This window comes from Platichthys flesus, chromosome 6 (genome assembly GCF_949316205.1).
Source record: "Platichthys flesus chromosome 6, fPlaFle2.1, whole genome shotgun sequence".
Lineage (NCBI taxonomy): Eukaryota > Metazoa > Chordata > Actinopteri > Pleuronectiformes > Pleuronectidae > Platichthys > Platichthys flesus.
Genome location: NC_084950.1, coordinates 12051520 through 12076713, shown reverse-complemented (window position 1 = coordinate 12076713; position 25194 = coordinate 12051520). Strand labels below are relative to the sequence as shown.

The following is a 25194-nucleotide window of genomic DNA, read 5'->3' as shown; positions in this document are numbered from 1 at the left end:
AGCCTGTGTGTGTGTGTATCCACGAGAGGCCGGGTGATTTTATCATAAAGTGCTGAGGATGGAGTGAGTTCTCTCTCTCTCTCTCTCTCTCTCTCTCATCTGGACCCTGTTATTGTGAGGAGGCAACAAAGCAGTGCATTAGGAAGCACAGTGGAGCCACACAGCTTTGATGTGAGCTCGGTAACCAAGGCGCAGCGGTGGCCGGTGTGTGAGCTCTGTTCCAATGGCTGTGTTGTGTAATCAGATGTGTTTACTGTGTATTCAAGTAAAGACGCGGTGTAATCCATCCTCACTAGAGTGCAGTCATTGTAGAAACACGGGCAACAAAACACAAGCTCACACTGATCACGATTCTTTATTTAGGATTCTTACAAATGTTTGATGCTGCAGACATGATGTTGAGTAAAAAATAAACTGTCAAATTAATCAGCTGAACATGACGGAAAAATAACACTTACAAACTTTTATAAAAAAAGGCAAACCAGAGATAACACACATACAGTTGCCGCACACATATAAATACATTTCTATAGATGCTGAAATCCAATAAAGAAATCTTACAGCATATTGTTATATACAATAAAACCTTACCAATACAAGTTTAATAGAATTCAGTACTGTCCTAATATGTGCAACAAAACAATGATTCCCCTGTAATTCAAATATCAATGATATGTCGTCTATGATTTTGAGCCTTTAACTATATTAACATGTGGATATAAAAAAATTACCATGGTTTCTTTTCCATAACCTTAAGGCAAATTTCTGTTTCACCAAAGTCCAAAAAAGTAAAAACAGGGGAAGTTGAATGTAAACTAAAACCAACGCTTTTCATTCCTTTTCTAAATCGTATCCAAAGATGAAGGCTGCGCCTGGCAGCGCTCTTTTCTTTACCTCCAGGCTTGTGATTGACAGCACCATGTGCTCCCCTCCTAGCCGCTGCAGTTCACAGCCCCTGTCAGGGGAGTGGCAAACACACAAGCCAGAGTGCGGCTGTCTGCCCCTCAGCAGCAGGGGGGCAGAGTTAGGGTGGTATGGTGGGATGCACGGGGTCATGGGCTCTGCTAGTGCTGGAGCATTGTTGTCAGGTAGAGCGCGGCGTACCACATTCAAAAGGAGAGCAGGCTTTCATCCGGCATGTCCGCCGAGCCTACCTTTTCCTCCGATGCTGGCTCTGGCTGGTGGGCGCTCTCAGCATGCTGTACTGCACCTGTAAAAACAAACAGGAGTTTGGTCAGAGGCAGGTAATCCGAGCTCAGTGGAGCGCACGGTAATGGCTCCCCTGAGGAGAGCTGGTGCAGGGGAAAGCGAGGCGGGCTCGCCTGTAATGAATCATTTTTTAAACACAGGAGCAGAGGGGATTAATCACCGGGAGGAAGGATTTGAAGAGTCAAGGGTTCCGTACCAGTGTACGCCCCCCTCATTCTGCACCACAATCACAATATTAGAAACAGACATCAACTGTTGAGATGACCTGCCAGGCCAGTCAGCGAGCTACACACTGCATAATCACTCACTATAGCTCCTGTCCCCTAAAGAAAACTTTGTTCCAGCCTCAGAATAGTATAAAGCCAGGGTTGTTGAAGCGGAGAAGTTATCAACATCGGCTGATCTCTAACTTTCTTCGTGGCTTTACAGACTCGGAGTGTGACTAATTTCTTCTTCTGGCAAAAACAAGACGTGAAAAGGGACATTTGAACTCACAGCCTAGTTTTTTTTTTCCTGCCAGTTACATATGTAGAATTAAGTCTAAGTTGATTCACTTATGTCTCAGTGTTTCCCTCAGAAAATCCATGCCGTTCAGATGTATATACTAAATAAATTTGTGTCGCAAAATCATGTTCTCTCTGACAATAAAACAAATTCAGTGGACCGGTTTTTTTTTTTTTTTTTCACCAAAATTGCCACCATCGTCCAAAGAAGGCTGATCATAGGGTGAACTGAAAAGGAGAGGAGCTGGAACTCGAAAAACTTGCTTTTGAAGCGTGCCTGCCGAGCTCAAACAATGCGGTGAATCTGTTGAATAAAGGTAAGAACTATGCTAATTAGCCGGGCTCCATTATTAGAATGGGAGATGGAATGTGGGAACAAAGTGACTGCCTCCTGCATCAGAACATGAAACTGTCCTCAGAACTGACAGATGCTTCTTATTTCAGGACAGACACTGTGTTGTCAGAAGTCCCCGTTTGAGGCAGACTTTGTAGATGTGCACAGGCACTAATTGCCAAGTCACATTTGCAAGAAAGACAGGAGTCAATTTTCAGCCTTTGTGTTTTTGTGTCCACACCTATCCGAGCATTGATGTTCTAAGTCAACAAAAACAAAATATGAGGTCTATTGTTTTGGGTCTCCTGTGTATATGATGTTAAGGTTATTTTTCACAGCACATAATGAAACGTACTTATGATGAATCTTAAGGGTGTTTTGTTTATTTATGATTGGCGCTATTCTCAAGATGTAGTCTCTCTTTTAAACCCGGCTGAAAAGTATTGTTTCCATGGGATTTGAAAGTGAGTCGCTTTCAAAGCTCAAACGCTGGTTCCCAACGGGGAAGGAGACATACAAAAGATTCCGAATCAAAATGTATTTACCACCTTGTTTTGCCAACTCAGTCAGCCAAATCTCAAACAACACAGGCTCCCTCCAACATCACAGAGGAGTCAGGGATGGCTTGCTGCAGGAGGACATCAAGGGTGCAGCAGAGAAAGAGGCTGGGGTGAGAGTGTGTTCCCAGATCCAGACTGGAAGGATTTCTCCCTGAATCCTGTCTGGCGAGTCACCTCCGAGATGAAGGCGCTGTGTGGCACTTCATTTCCCGGCCAGGCAGAATTCTCGGCCTGGAGAACGGCGAGCGCCCGGCGCCACTTACAAAAAACCCTGACAGCTCTCCTCAGCTCTGTGATGTAAATGCAAATGACATATCAGCCATGGCTAATATGTAATCACATATGGCACCCAGGAAGACGACCGGGGCTCATGACTACATTAATTGACTCAGCCACCCTGAAGTGACTGAGGCCACATCAGAGTTTTTATGCGCTGACACAACAGCCACACACGTCAGGAGCCCCCTGCCGGTGCCTCGGCCAATCACTAACTTTAATGTCACCGCGCTTCAATCACACAGACAAAATTGCTAATAACGGACGAGGCTGCGGCAATATGGCTGAGTGCAGATCTAAGCATCTCCTAGCCACGGCGACTACATGGAGCTGCACCGAGGAATAATTGGGCCAGGGCTGCTTTAAAGGCGAGAGTCCATTAATAATCAAACAAAGCCAGAGGATATATTTCTGCAACACTTGGGAATTCTGGTACAGCAAATAATGCCGACATCTTCAGGGAATTCCCTTCCCCATCTGTATGTAAAACTGGACCCTTACCTTTTGAACATCAGAAGGCACCCTCTTGAGGAAATCCAGTATTTCATTATTGTCAATAGAATATGGGTTGCGCAGCTTCTTGGTAAATTTGTTAACGCCTGTGAAAACAAGAACACATTAATAAATGAAGGTGTCATACCAACCGGCAAATTTGTTACAGATTTACACTGTACAAAACAACCGCATTAATATTATACTGAAAGTGTTGTGTAACCGTATACACTGCATGCACAGAATAGAAAATACAGCTAATACATCATTGATGTCATTTCAAATTATATGTTCCAGGCAAACTAAATTCAAGCCAGACCAATGAAGACAGGTTAGGAAACAGCATTGCCTCAATTTATTACCACCCGTTGTAAACCTGCGTGTTTTGAATGTTCTATTGTCTCTGTGTTGAAGCTCCGGAGCTACTTCAGAATTATTCCTTGTCATTTTTGAGTCCACCTCAAAAAGTTCTACAATATACTGTCACTGTGTGCAGAGCTTTTTATAAACAGTCTGTGGTGCAGAGGGAAGTTAATCATGTGTTCATCCTACCTGGTTTATCTGCAGTGAAGATTTTATAAATTTTTTTCATGAATTAAACTGAATTTACTTTATTACTGTTCAAGTTCAAATGATTTACTGAACTGTTATTTGTTCATACATTGCATGTCAAAAATTTCAGAAGTCTGTAAAGCAATTGACCTAATCCTCAGACCCAATTCACAACCTCTCAAAATAAAAGCTATAATTCAGCTCAGTATAAAGCATTGCAGCAGCACGTTGACCTTGGGCTTTAACTTTGAAGCAAATCTGCCGAGCAGGAAGTGACTCTGTGAATGTTGTTTCCACGACGAAGAACAGGACCCACCACACCGGTGAATGTCTGTGTCAGGCTGATGTGGTGAAATAAAAGTAATCAGCTGATTAAAATGATCCCGCCTCGATTTTGACCCAGCTGCTCGATGCCCCGCCCCCATTGACTGCTACAGAGTGCTAGTGGCTCGTTTGTTCCCATTTCATTAACATTTAACATTATCATGTTTTCAAATCGCACCAAATTCAACACTGCACTTCCCCGGACAATTTACGATACAAGTGCCAAGTGTAAAGCCGATAAGATGATCGCTTTGGGAGATAGACCTTCCACATACAGACAGACGTTTATGGGATTAGTAGGTAGAGCAAAATGAACAACAGGCAAACTTTCATTACAACTTTTCTCAGCTTCAACCCGATCATTTCTAGCACATCTATATTTACTTTGCACATGGCTGCGCAGCGCTGAGGAAGAAATATCTCCTGGGTCTTGTAATGGGACCATTATATTCACAGCCTGGTACTGCCTGTACCTCAACATGCAGACAAAGAACCTAAGGACTTAAATATGTGCAAGCAACTTGAAAGGCCTGCCTTGCAACCACAGAGATGGGGGTTAACTGGGAAGGCAGAGGAGTGTCTCAGACTGTGTGTTTTTTTTTGTTTGATACAGTGTTTTTTTCGGTATTGATTGTGTTGAAGGCAGCGTGGAAGTACAGTGGTTGTGGGCTTACAGCTGGAGGAGGAGAGCCTGTTAAGGGCAGCGTTATCTCCCTGACCACTGAGATGACTGTCTATTCTGGATGACTACAGCAGATAATGAGAGGCTAGACCAGGAGCCTACAGACTGCCCAAGGACATCATGTATTATATACAGCTTGCTGCTCTACCTCCGCTTTGTTTCCACACAAACCTAAGGCCTCGCCTCTGCTGGGCTCTGCCACATCAGCCCACACTGAGCAAAGCAAACCTCTGCAGCTGTCTGATCTCGGTGCATCTGCAGAGGTGTTGGAATGGCAGAGTTCTTAAATTACTGCACTTCATTAAATTCATGGATTTTCAGTTAGGACGACTGAATAAGAGTTGTGTGGTATGGCCGTTGGATTTTATAGTGGTTTTTAGGACATTTTGCTCAGAGTAATGAAGAATCTAGCAAGACTGAGGTCTGTTTTGGGTTTAAATATCTTGCCATGGGGCACATTGGAAGGCAGACTGGAGGAACCCGGGGATCGAACTACCAACCTTCGCCTCTCTCCCTCCTGAGCAACAACCGCCCACACAATTTACAATTTTGTGTTTTTGGATGCACAACTTACCCCATATCAGCACAATGTATCGCAGTGGGACGAAATACAACAGCGCCGTTGACACAGACAGCACCAAGCAGGTCAGGCAGGACATGAAGGGGACGGACCAGTTGAATATGCTGTAAAGGAATAATCACGTCAGTCTAATGTCAACGGATAAGGAAGTCAACGTTTTTTTAAATTAAAAAAAAAAATGAAGTGGTGGATTTACTTCTTGAATCGCTCTCCGATGTTTGCGATTTCGTCCAAAACATTCTGGACGACCAGGACGACTTCCTGCACCATATGGATCTTATCCATCAAACCCTTTTTTCCAGATTCCTAGAGAGAAAAAAAAGGAAACACAAAATGCACAGACACTGATGAGGGACGACTGTATGTCAATTGTTGGGCAGGGTAGACCAGTTTATCTTTTGCAATGCCATTATGTGCGATTTATCTATTGAAAGGCCCGTAATGAGCAAACAGTGTACATCTTCAGACTTTGCTTTTGAAGATGAGAGGGACTCAGTGCTCAGACGATGTTATGTGGATGGCTGAGAGATTTCAGCTTTTGTCTGACACACACAAAAGGGCTGTTGCACAAGTGCGGCACAATCAAGTCTCTCCGGTAGATGAAAAGTACACAAAATGGCCAATCCGCAATCAGATAGACGAGACAACCTAGACGAGAAGTGCAAGGGGCCTCACGACTTAAGAGGACGGATTCCATTCCAGCAGCCTGCACAGGGACAAGCTTCAACATGTTTTTACAAATCTGCCAGGTCTGGCTCCCGAACACTTTCCCTGACAAAAAAAAAAAACTCCTGCTCAGAACACCAGTGGGATGTGTCGCTCACTCACTCATTCATATGATTCTTGTTACAGCCACCACTGCACATAAAGTATTATCGGCTTTTAAAGCACCACGATGGTAATGACTGAGTCAAGCAATAAGTCAACATGTGAGGGGGGGTTGTGTCAAAATGAAAAAAAAAGAAGACATGATCACATCAAGGCTAGAAGTAACGAGTGTGAAGGCTTCCAGAGTCAGAGGAGTGACTAATGATAACACGAGTAACACAAGCTAAAGGGGGCTGAGAAAGCTCACATCAAAAGGAGGAAATAATGACAGGAATGATGACAAAGGAGGGTGGGAGGGGCAGACGGGGAGGGAGAGTGTCGCAGGGGGAGGAGGGCACGTTGATGGACCCTACCGGGAGGCATGAGGTTGTCTATATGTTTATGTTACGAGTCAGCCAAAGTCGCAGCCTGTGTGCATTGACAGGTTCCAGACAGGACGCCTTTATCAGAGCTTCATGAGACAGCCCCTGGGAACACCATGTCTGCCAGCACAGAGAGACTCCCCACCGCCAGGCCCACGAAAGGCGCAGGAAGAGAGCAATTCCCACACTAGCGGAGCCTCCCCCACTGGGCTCAGATGCGGACAGACACTGGAGGCTCAGTATTGTCCAAAAAAGGAAGAACTATCACAAATATGCTGAGTTTAACGTCATAGTCTCATCGTGGGGAAAGAGGACTGTCTGTGTGCGTGCATCATCCTGCTCGGCCTCGCTGCGCTGGGGGGGATGAGCAAACCTTTGTGCAGGTGCTTAACACCAACATCAGGTGTTAATTGAGCTCTTTATCCTGAGTTTATTTTGAAAGCAGGGAACTGTGTATGAGACATTCCAATCTATGAGCCAGGTCTGTGAGCTCCTGGTCCTCCTCCTCCTCCTCCTCCTCAGCTTGCATCACTTTCACATTTTCTATTTCAATATGCGATAAGACGCACTATTTAAACATACAATATTGAAATTTGGCCACTAGGAGTCTATCAATGAAAACAATACTTAAAAAAACCTAGTTTGATGACATCATGTGGGAGTTGTAGTCTTTACCATCATTGCCGATGAAAATCTACCTGACATTATAAAGTTTTATTCCCGTTGTGCAGCAAATGGCAATGAATAATCCAGAGTCACCAATATGAATAGAGGAAGAACACAGCAGAGATGTCACAGGTAGAGGATATGTTGTGATTAAGAGGTGACCATAATTAAACATCACCCGGCCTTACATTTATTTGTTGGTTTCTCTGGGTTTTAACATTGTTGAAAACATTTTGGATAAAGTAAGTATTTTTTGTATTTTATCGCTTTTGGACATTTATTTTAAGAATGTTACATATAGTATCTGAAATTGCAGGTTTCTGCAGTGGGTAAACATGCAGGGGAAATGTAGCCTGTCCTGGCAGGATTACACAGAAACTCTATTGGCTTTCATTTCTAAATGTTAAAACAGACAAATGGATATTCTGAATCATGCATCTAGAGACGGAGGTCTTGTGATTATCAGTTTTCATCTGCTGTAAGCTTTGCAGAATCCTCCCATCTTGTAGCAACTGAAGTCCTTCCTAAATGAATCATATGAATCAATATTCTTTATCTTTGTTCATTTACCCGACACATACATGAGTGCAGAGAAAACATGAAAATTTAAATAAATAAAAGATGTCCTGCTGAAATGGGAAAAGGACGATTAAACGAGGGACGGACTAAATGAATCCTAAATGTTTACTGATTAGAAAACCTGTGTGAAATCATATTCTCAATTCAAATAAAATTGTAAAAGCTTCCTTTTAAGGGTGGAGTAATCGAGAACCAATTTGATCTCCTGCACAAAGGTAAACATACTCTCGCAGACATGCAGGGTGTCATCAAAGACTGTAAAAAGCTCATTTAGCATAATTTTAATTAGAATAATCGCTGCCAAATTTGAATTCTCAGACTGAATATTTTCCTGGGGACTTTTCTGACAAGGATAAGAAGTGTGTTTGGATGAAAAACACCTGTGTTCCTGGCAAATTATCACATATGGAGGTAAAATGAGCTGACAAACAATTTGCTGGGATAAAACAGAGGAAAACAACCCAGCCCTCTTTAGGCTTTAATGTGTCTGCGGGTCCGTGTGCGATGGGCTCTCGTAATGCACATCACGGATCATGACCTGGGCAGTCCGCCTATCTGGTGCACTCAAGGAGACCCAGCAGTGACTGTGGACTATCGGGTGAGAGATGGACTAACCCCCCCCCCCCCCCCAGCCCAGTCTAGCACCCCCGCAACTGCCTCCTCTCCCAGCCCCCCATTCCAACCCCCCTGGGCTGGGCTCTGAGAGCAAGTCAACCCAAGACCAGCACTTCCAGCCAGGGGGCAATGAACGGGCTGTTTCATCTCCCCTGTTCGTTTCTATTGGAGATCTATGGACTTGTTTTTGCCTCTCTGCTTCTTTATGTTATGATTAAATATTGTCTATCTGCACAATTGATACCTAAGGCCAAAGGGAAGTCACTTTGCCCACACATAATTTGTAAGCTGCCTCTTTCCCCGAGGACAGATTTGTTCACAGGCAGAGAATCTGTTCTGTATTATCCTGATGTAACAGTGCCTAGCCTTTCGTCTCTCTTTAACGTCATGCCTTCATATTCGCGCTACTCTGTCTGAGGTTTACATATTTCCTTCCTCAAGGGGACAAAAGGGGGATAAAAACATATTTGAGTGGTAATCATAACCTTCTCAGAGGGAAAAGCCTTTATTCACATGTTCGAGCAGAGACTAGGGAAAAAAGCAAAAGGCTTTGAAGTTATCAAATTTAACACTGATCACTCTTTAACCCCAAATATTTTTTTAAAGCAGACTTTGATTGGAGGTGTAAAGATACACTGCTTGATCTAGCTGCATGATATCACATTCAAGTGACAGCAAGACCATAACAAGACTTTCAAATAAGCCACTTTAAATTAAAGTTGACAGCTTAAAACAAACATGGGTGAGTGCTTAATTAGTAAATGAAAGGAGATATTTCCTTTCCTCCGAGTGTGAAAGGGTTTAGACGCCTCATGTTAAAAGCTTTCGAAAAGCTTAGGGAGGGGAAAGCTGAGTTCGGGAATGCACATGGCACATTGAGAGGATCTTCAACCTCCTCTAAAGACACTGCCCTTTCTTAACATTCTAAAAAGTAAATACTGAAGTTTCATGGCAAATGAAATCTAAAATTTGTAATGTGATTTAATATTCATAAAAAACGCTGAATTTTCTGTGTCTGGGTTGCGTGTCTGAGCACCAGTTTGCCGGTTCCTCGCGGTGATACCCAGTGTGTGGCTTCCCACTCTATGTGCAGACGTATCATGCGAGTTTCATCTGTGGATTAGCTCATCCTTTCAGACAGGAGTTGGCGGATGTGCCTTTGTTTTTAAAGGAAGCTGGCTTTTTTCAGCGCCCCAGGTCAGCACAACAGAATATATTGAGCGCATTATGGATATGAATCCTGGGCCTAGACACGCAGCACAAGGGTCATCGCTCGGAGGCTCAGCGTTAGTTCCGCACTTCATTGCCATAAAGCAATAATGCACATCCCTGTTAACGCTTCCGTTTTTTACAGAGGACAGTGGGATCAGTGTAATTGAATATTATTTGCTGTGGGGAAATATAATTTTCAAGCTACTTAAAAATGTCCTGTTTTGTTTTTCAAGAGATGCCAAGACGCATAAATAAATATTATTACGATTTCTCTTAAATGAACAAGTGAAAATGACCCATAACCTCTGGAGCAGAGTATTAGTTTCCATCTGTATCATTGTAGTTTGTTTATTTGGTCTATTATAAAAAGACCAAATCTTATAAAGATTATTGAATTATTCCAAAATCTGTGACAATTTTTGAAAACGAAATTTCATAATATTAAAGAAAGTGAACAAAGTTCCAGCACCTGCCACCTGATCCGCACCAAAATATAATGGGTTCCTCCCCGACCCATACCAGATCCTTCCACAAAGTTTTGTGATAATAAAGTTTTTGCATTATAAAGCTTAAAAATCAACAAATGAGCCAATTAACAAACGGACAGAAGTGAGGAACACCTCCCATTGATTATTCTGAAGACATTTTCTATCGAATTTACCTTTCACATTTCTGTGATTGTTACAGAGTCTGATTATGACTTGCGTAAACATTACATCCTCCTCGTTTACAATTAAACACAGGGTATATGTCATCAAGCAGTTAGTAACAGCATATGTCGATTTCACAAAATGCTGTGAAAACTCCAACAGGACGTTTTATTGCCATTAAGACAAATACATGTCAACATAATTCGACTATGGTCTGAATACTCAACGTGTCTTAATTTGATTATGGTCTTATTTGGGTTAAGGTGATCAGAAAATGCTGTTTACATCTTAATCTGGTTAATACCAGAATATTAGTTTCTATGTAAACGTGTCTGATGCTAATTCCAATATCTACCAATCTCGTCCCCAACAGCTGTGCAAAATGTAACTGATGTTTAAATTGAAGTAATATAGCTTTTCAAAGGGCTGCAGTCTCGATGTGGTGCATTTGCAGAGTGACGCTGAATACCCAGAGGATCAGAAGAAAGAGCTTCATGCTGCAACTGTTTCAAAAGATGCTGCCCTCATTTGGGATGCATGAAAATATTTCTATTCTTAGTTAGAAAAGGGCTTCTGAGAAGTGACTGTCAATGTGCTAAAATATTGACTAGTACCTGAATGGCCTTTTTTTGGATGAAATATTTCCTGTTCTCAAAGCAGCATATTTGTATTAGAACCACCGGTATTTGCTGAACAATGACTCTACACTACCCAGCAGTATGCAGATGTTGTTACATCGTTTAATTTAACCTTGGTTATTTGGAAAGGAATATTATCAAGGATCAAACTCGGGGATAAAGAAAGAGAGTTCTGTACAAAGTGTAATGTCACAGCCAAAATGGTACAAGATCCTGTGTTTGTGGTGAAGCTTAAAAGATATATTTTTATATATATAGTGAAAACTGAGGCGTAATAACATTCCAGTAAAACATATTATCCCTTAAAATGTTAGAAAGAGACAAGATGAAATACCTTCTCTTCTTCCTCTTCGTCGTCACCTATGCTCATGTTCACCTGAGAGAAAATAAAGGGTAGAGGGTGATTTCAAACGAACGGGACATGTGGGCACTGGAGCATTTTTAACAAACACCTAGTAATGAAATTTTCTTTGAGTACATTCACCCCTATTGGGAGAGGCTTGTTTCCATAGAGACTGCATCACAGGGGTGACCTCACACAAAAGGAGAGGTGAAAGAGGGCCTTCTTCACAAGAGCACTGTCACACCAAAGCAATCTCATTTCTCCACAACATAAGCACACAGAAAAACAGATAGAGGAAAGGAGAAGAAAAAAAAGAACCACATTTAATTTGGATGCTGTTGCCTAGATCACTTTATATCAAGTCATCCCTGACCCCGCTGTGTTGCACGCTGTGACATTGCCTGGGAACAGAGCTGTGTCATTGCCAGCTTGAGGGTCACCGAGGGGTGACAGAGTCTCCACACTGGATATGAGGGTGAGCCCGGGCTTTAACATTGCCTAGGGACGGCATCTTTGCCAGCAGCCATAAACACAATCACTGGGCCGAGGATGTTGCTTTGGGGAGGGTGCGTGAACAGGCCAGGCCCCTGGCGGGCTGGGGAGGAGGCTTACAACACAGTGAAATTGGGGGGCAGTCAGAAGTGTGAACAGCATTAACCTTCACAGACATGTGTAGGGCAAACATCATTTCCATAACAGTAGATAGCGAGGAGATAGTCTTACGGTGTGGAAAGAACTGTAGTCTTGCCTCTTCAGATGTGGTGAGACTATATCAACAGACCGCCGGCTGTACTGTACATTTACAGTGATTCAATTTCAGTGGCTTCTTACTGCTTGATGTTTTATTGAGCCCCTGGAGACAATGTAGAAACTAGTCTTACCAGCTATAAAACAACTGGAATGCTGCCACAGCGGACTGAGGTGCTTTTTATTTAACAACTGTTGTATTATATAGTATGTATGCAAGTGTGAGAGTTGTTAATTGGAATTGCTGTAAAACCACAATTCCTCCAGTGTCTACCTAAAGGATTCAACTCCATCTGGATGCGAGCATCGGTGGGTTTACATAGATTGAATCTGCACTATAGCGGCGTGCGCCTACAGATCTGTGTGGATGAACACTGAGGAGTTCAGGGGACCTCGTCACTCACCAGGTCCTGGTTGGAGCTGGCCTTCCCCGAAGAGAGCTGAAAGTAGTTCCAGCCGATGAGTAGGAGCAGGAAGAGGGGCAGCATGAAGAGCTCCCAGTGCCACACCGTCACGAGGAAGATCTGAGGAGACAGCACACGACAGCTATAACGCAAAGCACATCACACTATAGCAATGTCACCCAGCTTTGGAATCTCAGCAAGGCTCTTATAAAAATTGAATGTATAATGGCGATAAGCATGTAGTAAATCTCATGAACAGCAAGCATTGGTACTGTTAGCGATTTGAAAGTGACAGATATTCAGGGACAACTTATAATATCTTGAAATCCTATTTATCTGCACGAGAAACACTGTGCTGGCAGAGCGCCTTGCAACTGAAAAGAAAAGTACGACATGGATAGGCATGGTGTGCTGTCTTTTAACTGGCACATCAAATCCGCTCAGATTTGGAGGCAGCGAGCCTCTTTGACGAGGCACATATGGCAACTGGAGAAGCATTTGCAACATTTACCCCCTCCGTGGCGATGATACTGAGAAAAGCCAAGACCCCTGGTAGAAATAAGATGGATCACACTGAATGACTAATCCCTCATAATTCTGTAAAGGAGTGGGGCTAAGCACGTTGCACAACACCCACTGCATTTCACAGCAGAGAACTAATTGGACGGCTGCATTTAAACCCATTTAGTGACAGCCTAATGAGTCCTTCTCCGACTGAAGTGATCAGGAATGTGTGAGGAGGATCAAATCAGCAGGTTGACAGGGATGAGATAAAAATGTCCCAAACTGCAAGTTGAGCCTTAAAATCTATTGATAGTGGGAATGAGGCAAAAAACCAACACAATTTTACACTTTAATTTCATCTTCACCCTTTATGTAAATTGTAAATAATTAATAAAACCATTGCAACAGCTAAATGTTGTGTTCTGTCATTTCTTTGTTTCAAAACATTGAATATTACTGCTGTGATGACCCCACGCAACGGAAGAACTGTGCAGTCCAGGCTCAAAGAGCTAGAGGCCGGTTAGAGTATGAACAATATGTTCGCGTTAAGCCCGAGACAGGATGTGAAGCTCTGGGGCCTTCAGGCCTCAATAGCGGGCCTGTAAACAGCAGACTGCTCGTGTCATAGTAACCGTGCAAAGTCAGTGCACGTTGCTCAGGGGGCCAGTCATACCTACTGCCACACCAGGCCTAGGTTCAAATGGCCACTAGAGAAACGTGAACCATGAGTAATGCAGACAACACTGTGGCCCGAGTGCCCCAGGCTTCACCACTGTAACACGTATTATCCCTGCGTACAACCTGGGAGATGGTGGGTGAGCTGGAGCATAATGCAGAAACACAGCAGGACATAAGGAAATGGACAATGTGTTGTTGTATTTTTCGTATACGTTTGAATTACATATGTAGCAGCAAACTAGAGCTGGTGGGGGGGATGTAAAAAAGGTAAACAATGAATATGCATGATGTGCAAAGGTAGCTGCAGTACATCTTCTCTCTGTTATGAATAACCTACGTCATGTGTTGTCACCTCAGTTCCCATGAGGCGATTCTAAAGCGACGCTCCCCTCGCCCCAGAGGAATTCAGCTGGCTGGAGGACAGGTAGCTTGTCATATTCCCAGTATTCTCGTGAAAAAAGGAGGAAGAAAAGGGGGGAAATGTGCCTGGAAACTGACATGAGCCCAGCAGGAATGTTGAACCTCCTTGCCCTCCCTGCAAAAGCTGCTACATTAACCACTAAAGTCTAATTGCTTGGTCTCTGTCTTCCTGAGCGAGTCAACAGAGGGAGCCAATTCATTTCCGCCCAGGGAGCCGGCAGAGAGAATCTGTCACAGGTATTCATAATCGCCCACTAATGCAAATTTCTGCACACCGCGTTCTGGCTCAGTGGACAAGATAAAAGCCTACAGAAATACAATGCCTTGTGTCTAAACTGAGCGCTTAAATGAGGGTATAAACCCAAACTGTCAGAAGTATCTTCTCAATTCTTCCCTCATGGTATGTCAGCCCATGTGTTGAGGACTTACATGCTTTCTTAACACTAATAAAAACGATTGAGGACAAAAATCTGGGGGAAATCTCTCGGATTCCTTCACTCAGGTGCATCGACTGAGACTCCGCCGTCAGATTTCCCACAGTAATGAGCTGAGACAAGGCTATACCGTCCTCTTGTCTGCTCACGTTCTCCAGAGTTTGTGTGAAATGGAGACAGAGCTAATTCCAAAGTAAGTGGTTTATGTTTTATTAGAAAGCGGTTAAATGTGATTAAAGGACATGTTGGACAGAGTGCAACCTTTGAAACGCAAGTGTAAATTTGTATTAAAAAAATAATCCACATTTTTAATTGCCTTCAAAGGTGGACTCCATTTCAGTCTTACTGGCCTGACTCCAGGCATGACAGGTAAAACCTTGAACTTTTTTTAACAAGACAATGCTAATATGTTGCTCGAGCTGTGAAGCAGTCGTTTATTTAACCGAAAAGGACGTAAAGACATAAACAAAAGCAAGGGAGGTAATAATTAATGACATACCGAAGCATTTCAGTGTACACACCACAGAGCTAGATAACAAACGACTTGTAATTGAGCAAGTGATAGTATGCATGTCTGGGAGGAGTGTCTCCAGTGTAAGAAACCCCCCTTGACAAACACCCTTTAGCTGAAATATGTCTGTATGATTATGCGCAGGGTGTCTAGGGAGGAAAAAAATAGAATGAATTAATAAAACTATTAGCACACGGTGGAGTAGATGATGGAGATGCACTCTCCTTAGCCACCTGTAAGCGCTTGGAGAAGGGGGCAACCCTGGGCAGGGCAATTCTGCCAGTGGGGTTAAGAACAGCCTGACAGATTTGTTTTATAGTGCCATTAATATGATTCCACTAAATGCATTCTGCGCCTTCTCATGCAGATCCCCTGGCCAGCAGAATCCGGCACCTAATAATAAAGCACTCAGCGATTAAAAGTGTGAATAAAATAACTTAAAGCTGAGCAAGCATGGCAGCTCCCACCACCCACACTCTCCCAGGAGAGGGAGAAGGGATCGCAGCAGGAACAAAGGGACAAAGACACCCTCTGTAAGAGTTTCTACCATCCTGTAAATTGATTAACAGAGGGTGGGGTGGCCCAGTCTACCAACCCAAAGTACTGACTGGCAGACGTAGCAGCAGACTGCGAGCCTGCCAAACGCTGCCCTTATACACTGCTGCACACAACAGACTATAAATACAAGCCTCACATCACTAAAACACACATAATACTGTTGATGAGCCAAATTAGTATGGCATCTCAGCACATGGCTTTGTGCCGTAAAAAAACAGCAATCGAGTATTCCACTATTATTCTTCTCATGGTACATTTAAAAAATACCTTTATTTTTAAGGCTGAGCACTCTCCGAAAACATGCAAGATTTAATCTTGGCCGCATCCTCACTTCTTCTCTTCAGTTGCACTCCACTTGGAAAGCTAAACAAAGCGAGAAGAGCGCCAGCCAGAATTATGAGGGTCAGTCATGGGGGCTGTGGACGGATGCCAGATTACGTGAACATACACAGAAAGAGTTAACAAGACTGACTTCAGGCTGCAGGGTTTGTGCGTGCATGTGTGCGGCTGATTCTGAGAGACAGAGAAAAGGACATATTGTGCGAGTATGTGCAAGTATTTGATAAACAAATATGAAGGGGAAAAAATTCAAATTATTGCTTTAAAAAAAAAATTGACATAACCTTGAATAGTCTTTACTCTGAGGATATTATTGTCTTATTTTGCTGGGTGAAATAAATGGCAGCAAAAATGTATCCGCATTACTTGCTCAATTAAAATGCAAAAAAGAAAAAAAGAGATTAATAATGAATCAAAAGCACAAATAGCAGCTCAGCTCACGCAGGTCTTTTTTTATACAGCCAGGCTGAACCACAGTCTGGCTGAGGGCTTCTGCAGAGGACAGGAGCGGCAGGCTTTAAAGTAGCTGTAAACGCAGAGCAATGAGCGTTGTAATTTGTGTTGAGCTTGGGCCAGCGTAGGGACAGGCTTTCAGGGGGTGTCGGAGGCAGAGGAAGAACAGATAAGATTTCTCTTCAGGGCAGGTAGAGTGTGTGGGCAGCCGTAGTGCTCTGAGCTAACGCTGAATAAATATTTCACATACGCTCAGCTCAAGTCTTATCGACTGGGTAGAGAGAGAGAGAGAGAGCGAGAGAGCGAAAGGGTGGAACTACATTTGGGTGAGAGCAATAAAATGGGGAATTTCATGTCCCTCTTCAGCAGGTCGAAATCTGTTGGAAGAGTACCAGGGTGATACAATTTAAAATTCAATTTTCCTATCAAACATGAATTTACCAACATTGATATTTGCTGCACTTCCTATTCAAGTTAAGTGGTTAGTTTTCCACTGAGTATACAATTAGTATTAATAATCTACTACACAAGGATTAAAAAAAACTGTTTTAATAATAAAATCATAGCTAAATCTAACCATGAACAATTATATCATTTGGGTAAGACATATACCCAAATTCTAATATAAAAACCCTGTGATGTTGAAATGTGTAATTTCAGCTGATTCAGTGTCGGTCATTTTTTACTAATTCATATAAAAAAAAAAAAATATATAAACATATCAAAAAGTTACCAGCTCCAACTGATTAGCAACAGCCAGAGATTGTAAGGACGCCTGCACAGTACAGTGCAATAGTGATAGCAGCTCTTTATCAAAGCATCGAAGAAGAGCAGCCGTGCGAGCACAGGCATTAGCATTTGCTCACAGGGCCAGTGCTGGCCGTTGTCTCCCCGTCTGTCTGACACATGCCAGGGCCAGAGCAGCACCAGTACGAGGCTGGAGCGGGGCAGTCAGCGGGTGCCCCGTGGTGCCTGTCAGTGGTGGCTACACTGACCCCGCACTCCGGCACTGGCCACTAGTGTTTAATCCGTGTCGGGAGCGTTAACACTGAGCGACCTCCTGGGTGACAGATCTGCCATGCGAGCCTTTTCCCCTGAGGAGGCGGGAGGGAGTGGTACGGACTCTCTCTCCCTGTCAGCTCGGCTCAAACGCACGTTAACGTGGCAGGGGCCAAGTCTGGCCCCGGAACTGCCACACACGGGGTGGACAGGTTGCCACCTCAGCTGCCTGGGGAGAGCTGTCCTCTGTGACTAGGAAGGTGGTGAGTATGTTAAATGTAGTCATTATGATACAGCACACACAATGGGGTTAAATGCAGAGCATACTTCATCAAGGCTGGAGACGCTCATAATATAACAACACTACAACAGATCAACACACTTATTTAGTGCAGTAAACTAATATTAATCTGAAGACCCTTGACTTGTTCAAACTTAAAAGTTACTTTATGCTGTTTAATAATAATGATGAATTTGGTTACTTTAAATTGAATCAAATGTGTTCTCAAGACTGAAATCCGTGTCTTAAATCTTATAAAAACACGGGAACAATTTCACAGCCCTAATGAAGTGAATATTAGCAGGGAAAGCTTATTAATCCCACTAATAGGGGGACATGTTTCAAGGTTACACATTCAGGCTGCATCCAGCCAGCCTCAAGAGCTGACAACTGACACGTAGCCAATCCAGGTCAGCTTAATAATAACACTGTGTTAAATCAGGAGGCACCGCTGAGCAGTTTGTAAGCAGTCACAGCCCATCATTTAATAATTAATAGTTCTCAGACTGGAAACCATGAATACACGGATCGCCATCACTGCCATCATTTTTGTTTTCTCCCTTGCTAGACACATTCCCACTGCAAGGTCTGTGAGAACTCCCACCACCACGGCGATGGAGAGTGTAACCCCCACGAGACCGACGAAACCCACTCCTTTAAGGCCGCCAACTTTTTCAAACGGACAGAAAACAGATGCAAAGCAGAAACAAGGAGACAATTCACAGGCGTGCACAGTCCTCGCGCTGTTCCCACAAAAGCTCGGCCACACTGCAATGCAGCAAACCACAAACGGCGGCTCCAAGACTCACAAAGCGTCTCCTTTTCAGGGACAGTGTTAACAAGAACAATTATGACAACTCTGATTATAGCCTTGATCTCGGCAGGGCTGCTGCGCCGGTTAATGGCCCCAACTGCTGTGGCTCTACACAGGTGGTCTCCTGAGACCTCTGGAGCCAGATCTGACCCTGTCCTGGCCTCATCTAGGGAGACGGCGATTCTATCAGCCCCCCGAAAAAGCACGCGGTGCAGCTGCCAAGTGTGTTTACAGCTGCACCGCATCAAACATTCATCAAATGCCATCTTTACAGTGTGTGATGTGAGGCAATCAGCATTTCACAGGCTGTCAAATGATGTCTAAAGCAGTTGCTACCTGGCAGTGTCAAAAAGAAATACTCACATTAGGTATACAGGTTTCTTTCTAGTCCAGCTCCTGACAGATGAGGTTCCTCATCTGTTAAAATATTAATTCTACTTAAATACTTAAAGCGGTCTAATGACAGCAAAGCTCAAAATCAGCTTTCAAGTATTATCCTTTTTCTTTTCTTTTTTTCACTTTCATCCATTTCATCTAAATCTAAATTGTTCTCAACTTTTAAACTTCTGAAACAGATTCATTTGGCCGGATAATAAATGCTCATTTAGATTTTTTTTTCTTCATTTCTTTGTGGAGGAACTTGTTTCTGTTGGTCAAATGCACAGAAATGGAGGATTTCACTCCAAGTTGTTCCCAGGAAGGGCTCCTGTAGGGAAAAGTAACTGATCCCTTTTCGCGCCTCCACTCACGTTTCCAGCAGTGCAGTAGCTCCATCTACAGGTCCCCGTCTTGTGTGCAGCAAAGAACTCTGGGTGACCCCTCTGCAGTCACTGCTGATGTATAGCACATTCATCTCACCCAGTCTTAGTGAAAAGCACATCTAAAGGCCGTTATTTTATGAAGATTTTAGCTGTCACATTTTCTCTCTCAGATAAAGGAACATGCTGTTGTCAAACTCTTGAAAAGCGCAGATCCTAGGCTCATTACTGTAGCATAAACAAGCAGAGGAGGAAAAAAATCCAAAATTCTTGTTTGTGTTTCTGTTCACTGATGAAAATGTTTATGAGGATTTGCCAGAACTCTTTTTAAATGTGTGACTCAGAATTTTTTTTCTTCTTCAGTTTTTTCGTTACATTACCTAATTAGACTCTATTTTAAAACTGCAACCCATTGGTGGAAAATTGAAGGCAACTTCAAACACTGTGGACTCTGCTGATGAGGTTGCACAATCAAAACAAGTAACCTCCTGCACTCGCAAACAGCGACAGCACCGAGAGACTTCCCATTCCTTACCGAGTTTCCTCTCACACAATAACACCCAGCAGCAGCATTAATCTAAATAACCAATCTGTAAATCTGTAAAAGTGATGTGTTCCTGGATGAGCAACTTTCTGGTTGCCACTCATGCGCGGGAAAAAAAAAAGTTATCTCGGAATGAACAAACAAGACTTCTTCAAGAATAAAAACAACCCTTAATTTTTTCCCACATTGCTATTCACTCACGTGAACCCGAGCGGTGATCCCTCGTGCAAAATATGAATACCTTACACACCACACACCAACAAGCACTTCATAATACATACATGAATCTACATAAACAGGATAGAAATGTAGACTGCATGCTGTGCCAGGGTCAGAAAATTGGCCTGTGGGACTGAGTGATATAATGGCTAAGTATTCCTGGTAAAGCACTACACGAGCATCCCGCAGTCCCAGTAGAAACCACAACAGCGGTAATGCATTACAGGATGTATATGGTGTAAAAGGGTAGGACTGGTCTGCCTGCTTGATAAATAATGTATTGTAATGTATATTAAAGCCAGACCGACCACTGCAGCATTCCTAACGGCGTACCCTGAGAAGCGCTGCGCTGCCTGCCACTTTGGAAAAGAGCAGACACTCGTGGTATAATCATGCACATCTGAGAGGCAAGCAGAGGCCATCTGTCAATGTCTGAATCAGTTACCTTATTACCACTGCCTAAAGATATAAAGATAGGAGTGGGAGCTGCTTTCATTAAGGCACATGGTGGCATGCTGCTTCAGACGGCTCCAAACACTAACTTAATTGCAAATGATGACTTGGGGGAGGAGGAGGGGCTGCAAAGGGGCTGGCCTTGGAGTGGGCAGGGGCACGGGTGTAGATGGTGGCGTGGCACAGGGCTTGTAATGAGAGGCAGTCGAGACCTTGATGTTATCAGATACTAGTGCAAGTTCAGAGCCTCTTCTGTCACTTGCAATTACATGCTTTGTTTACATGTCATTTGCATGTTTCGCTGTGCTTGTTGAGATTATAGTAAATCATCGAAAGAAACCAACGTATCACTCTGTGAACTCTCAGTCTGCTGATGAGTGGGTGATGAATGCACAGGGGCAGGTTCACTTTGCTCAGGCGATCCTCGCCGCGAACCTCCAACACTTCTGACTATTAGAAGCGCACCTCATACAGACGGAGGCGTGCTCGGACTATTCTGCTGCTGTCTGCTTTTAAAAACATCAACCACTATGCTGGTGGTGCTGGCGTCTGACAACAGAGCAGTTGTTCCAAATAAAAAAAGGACAAAGCAACCACAGTCAAGGTCACGATAATTACCATTTCCCTGTCAGGGAGCAGATTACGTACAAGTGACAAAAATAAGACGGCGAAGCACGACAGCTCCAGCTACAATGAGGACGGTGATGAAAACAGGGAGTACGGGAGTCTTTTCTTCTTTCATTCTACGCTCTCCATTTGTGTGCAGCACTCCTAAACAGCAGGTGGAGTCGAAGTGAAAATGAAAGATTAGAGTGTGCCACCACACACTCCCATCGCCTGCGGAGGATCTAATTATAGGTGGAAGAAGATGGCCCCATCCCGCTGACCTGTCCCCTGTCAGCCTGCCTATCCTCCTGCTCTCCTGCCCATATCCCTGCCTCAGAGTCTCTCGCTATCTGCCTTTGTGGACTGCGCACTTCTTACCCAACTGTCTTCCTCCCTCCGTGCTCCAACTTTCTTTTCCCAGATAGTAGCCTGCCTCCCACACTATCTTTATACAATCGCTCGCATTGTTCTCTGTCTTGCCGACTGTGTGTCCGCCTGCCTGTCTGTGTGCCGTGCTGTTCTAAAGGCTGTGATACACCGAGCATGGCCATTGCCTGAGGGGATTTTGCACCTAAGGATCAGTGAGAAGGGCTTATAGAATACACCAGGTATGAATTGCATGTCATCCTGAGACAGCACAGACAGAAGAAAGGCAGTGAAAGGAGAGTTCTTCACACACCCTGTCTGTGACCGCTTCCTCACCCTGACACGGCGCTGGCAGGGCTTTCATAGCAAGTGTACACTCTTAATCATGACATTACATGTGCTGTACTGAGGGGGATTCACAGGGTGATTTAAGATTATTTAAGCTTAGGACCTTAGATCACATACCCTCATTAAAAACAGCTAAACAGAGACATTTAAACAAGGTTCAAATCTCGGAGGCCGACTGTCACTCCTCCGCCCAAGGAAGCTGAGACGGTGATCCTCCTTACACCGTCCCCTGGGTTAGGAGGCTTTGCTAAGAAGTCAGATGTACAAACGCCCGAGCCCCATACCTTCAAAACACACTCTAATGTCATCAGAACTGAAGGGAAAACCTAGTGGGGTTTGATTTAAAGGATCGAGCACATCCATCACATACACGCGGGATAAAAACAGAAGGCAGCCATTGTTTTTCATAGGAAAAAAGCGCTGGCAGAGAGAGAAAATGGCAAAACCAAAGATTCTCCACAACATCCAATTCACATAAAACGAAAGAGTTAAAACTGGGGCTGCGGTGAAATGGGACTAAACTTGTTTGCCCCAAGGCTTAAAGAGAGTTCATTAACGTGAAGCAATGACTTACCAGAAAGGCTATTAGACTGCGTTGTGTGCTCTCCCATTGAAAACAGCTTTTAATGTACTGTAACGTGTACAGAACTGCTGTGCTGATTTTTCGAACCCGATATATATTCCGGGCAAGAACCTAATGGGACATAATTGGAAGAAAACACTGGTTAGTATCTTTTGAAACTGGACATAATGTTTATGACTTTGCAATGAGGTTGAATCAAATCCATTACTAGCTACTTGTGAAATTAGATGTTTAAAGCCAATTAAACTAATTAGCACGACTATGACCGATCCAAACTATGACCATGTGTAGCTCTGCTGTGGCTACTTGATTAGTGTGATGCTAGGGGAACCTTCTGGGAAAGCTTTTTGTTCCATCTTATAAATTCTGCTAAAAAAACATCAATAGAGCCGACCTTTTTGGAGAACTTCAGGTTTTCCTCCAGTAATTTTGTCTCCTCTGGTTTGAAGGTTCTGACACCAGCCCGGACCTGGGACAAAGAAAGAAGATGAAATATTGCAGTTTAACGTCAGGCTTTGAATTTATACTATATAATGAACCTTATTATAATTCGTATCTGTATAAACAGATTCTGAATTTGAATATGTGGAATCTGTACGAGTTGGATAGGATTTTGGGGTGTTATGGTTTCAGTCCACATGGGGAGCAGAATAGGTGGAACACATTGAGCCAAATACAGCAGCTATCTGCTTTTTAATTTATTAGCCTTCATATGCAGATATGTAGCTGCTAATAGAGATGAGCCAAAATGTCTTCTGGATATATATCACCTACAGAAATTATTGCTGTTTGTGTTTTGTGTGGCGAAACGTTCCACCTGTGTGATAAAAGAAACTAGTCCCGGTGTAAACAGTCTATGGCAAAAAGAAGACAGAGTCTTGGGCCGCTCTCTACACCGAAAGCCACAAGATATTGTCCGTTGCCCCCAGAGGCTAACTCGCCATCAGACGATAGCCTATGTGCTCCGCAACTGTCATCATTCTAACAAACTTGACCTCATTCAGCCTTACTTTATTATAGATAACGTCCAGCACCAGTGTGATGGTTCCTTTGGATGCCCTTCCCAAGTCTTCCTTCTTCAAGAAAGGACATATCTCCTGCCCATTCTGGACCTTTTAGTATTTAAAAGAACAGTGTATATATATTAGTAAATGTGGTCATAATTTACAATGAGTTCATATTTTTCATATCAAAGTCCTTTACAAACTGAAAAAAATTAAACTTACACTCAGTAAAGGAATTGCCACTTTCCCCAAAAAGGTTGGGGTTTTGTCTCCATTTTCATCAAGGACAGTCAGTTCCATCACATCATGAATGTCTTTGATTGGGCTGTAACATAAATGGGAGCACATATAATTAAAGAAATTAAGATACACGGCACAGAAAGGGACAGATGCTCTGATTCTTTTTCCATTTCTTTCATACTTACAATGTAAGGGCTTTGTTCCACTCAGGATTGACGGTCTTGTAGACTGTGTGAGTTTGAAGTTTGCTGTTACCGAGCTCAATAACACATAAGGGGTTGCTTTTTCCTGCAATAACAAATAACCGTTGTTTGTCATTATAAATAAAAGGCTGTGAACAAGACGATAGAAAATAAAGAAGTGGATTTTCTGATTCAGATTACCATTGAGGTCTGTTGGAGGGAGATCATTTGCCTTTATAACTTTGACCTGCAGGAAGCCAACCTCCCCCACACATTTGTACGAGTTCTTCAAGCTCTGAAAAAAAAGGAATATGATTAAACATGTTATTCAAAATGTGTTAGAGCAGGGTTAATAAATGTATCCCAAAAATGTAATCCTGGCATATGACATATCTTTTCTCCTTATGAATCAGCTGTATAAACATTATTGGTAGAAGGATATTGTGCTAAAAACTTGAAACTTAACTTTTTGCCTTAAGATAACCTAAACCAAAAGGCTGACTTACAAATCTCTCCACTATTTTGTGTCTCTCATCAGACTTCTCCAAGGCAGCAATTTCAATGTCAGAGATGGAGACTCCCCAGCAAGGTCGCAGGGTGACCAGAAACACTAGCCTGCCCTTTCCTGGGTTCAGCACATGAGTGTAGAGGTGCCTCTCATTAAATGAGAGTCTCGATAGGTCAACCTCAAACCTGAGACACAAAAGGAAAATCGTTCCATTGAAACACATGAGGCCAACTAGTTCTGTCGAGGAGCCAATGAGAGCAAAATTAACACCATCTTCTAAGAAATACTCACATCCCCCATGATTCTTCACCCTTCCTCCCTCTTTTCCAGTACACCTCCACCTGCAGAGGTTCCTGGTTATCGTCAAACTGATTGAAGTCAAACTGTTCCCTCCATTGGGGATTGGCCTGAATGCAGAGGTTCTAGGGGCAATAGAGACACAGATTCAGCACGTGCAGTAACGTGGAAACACACGCGTTCACATGTTTGGACGCAATGTCAGGTTTAATGCATTATCAGACTGAGCAGCTCCTGCATGGCAGGTGGATTAAGTCTTCATTCAGTCCAACCAGAACAAGGCAGGGGGGGGAGAAAGAGAGGTGTGTTGTGTGGGTATGTGTGCATGTGTCTCAATTTGTGTGTGCTTGTATGTGTACGCTTCAGTAGCCACTCTGGGATTGTAAACACTGACAGCTTCCAATTAGAATCAGCTTTGTTCAACAAACAAACAAGCAGAGAGGAAAGCGGAGAGGTTTACAAAGAAATGACACAACAACACGAGACAAGTGCCGCATAGAATCATCAGGGGGGAGGCCAACAAGTACAGGTAGATGAACA

General features: G+C 43.3%; 1 protein-coding gene across 4 annotated transcripts in view; it reads right to left on the bottom strand.

Annotated features, from left to right (window-relative positions):
- Positions 1-352: 352 nt before the first annotated feature.
- Positions 353-25194, bottom strand: part of mctp2a (multiple C2 domains, transmembrane 2a) — a 33873-nt gene continuing 9031 nt past the window's right edge. For 3 of the 4 annotated variants that reach the window (XM_062390645.1, XM_062390646.1, XM_062390647.1), the window contains exons 10-23: positions 24649-24779; positions 24356-24542; positions 24051-24144; positions 23853-23955; positions 23650-23752; positions 23434-23535; positions 22818-22892; positions 22415-22534; positions 12557-12676; positions 11397-11438; positions 5709-5818; positions 5507-5616; positions 3384-3481; positions 353-1210 (exon numbers count right to left, since the gene is read on the bottom strand). In XM_062390645.1, coding sequence (XP_062246629.1) covers positions 1151-1210; positions 3384-3481; positions 5507-5616; positions 5709-5818; positions 11397-11438; positions 12557-12676; positions 22415-22534; positions 22818-22892; positions 23434-23535; positions 23650-23752; positions 23853-23955; positions 24051-24144; positions 24356-24542; positions 24649-24779 — 1455 coding nt within the window. In that variant the 3' untranslated portion in view covers positions 353-1150. The remainder of the gene's footprint in view (positions 1211-3383; positions 3482-5506; positions 5617-5708; positions 5819-11396; positions 11439-12556; positions 12677-22414; positions 22535-22817; positions 22893-23433; positions 23536-23649; positions 23753-23852; positions 23956-24050; positions 24145-24355; positions 24543-24648; positions 24780-25194) is intronic. The other variant, XM_062390648.1, reaches the window with a different exon arrangement.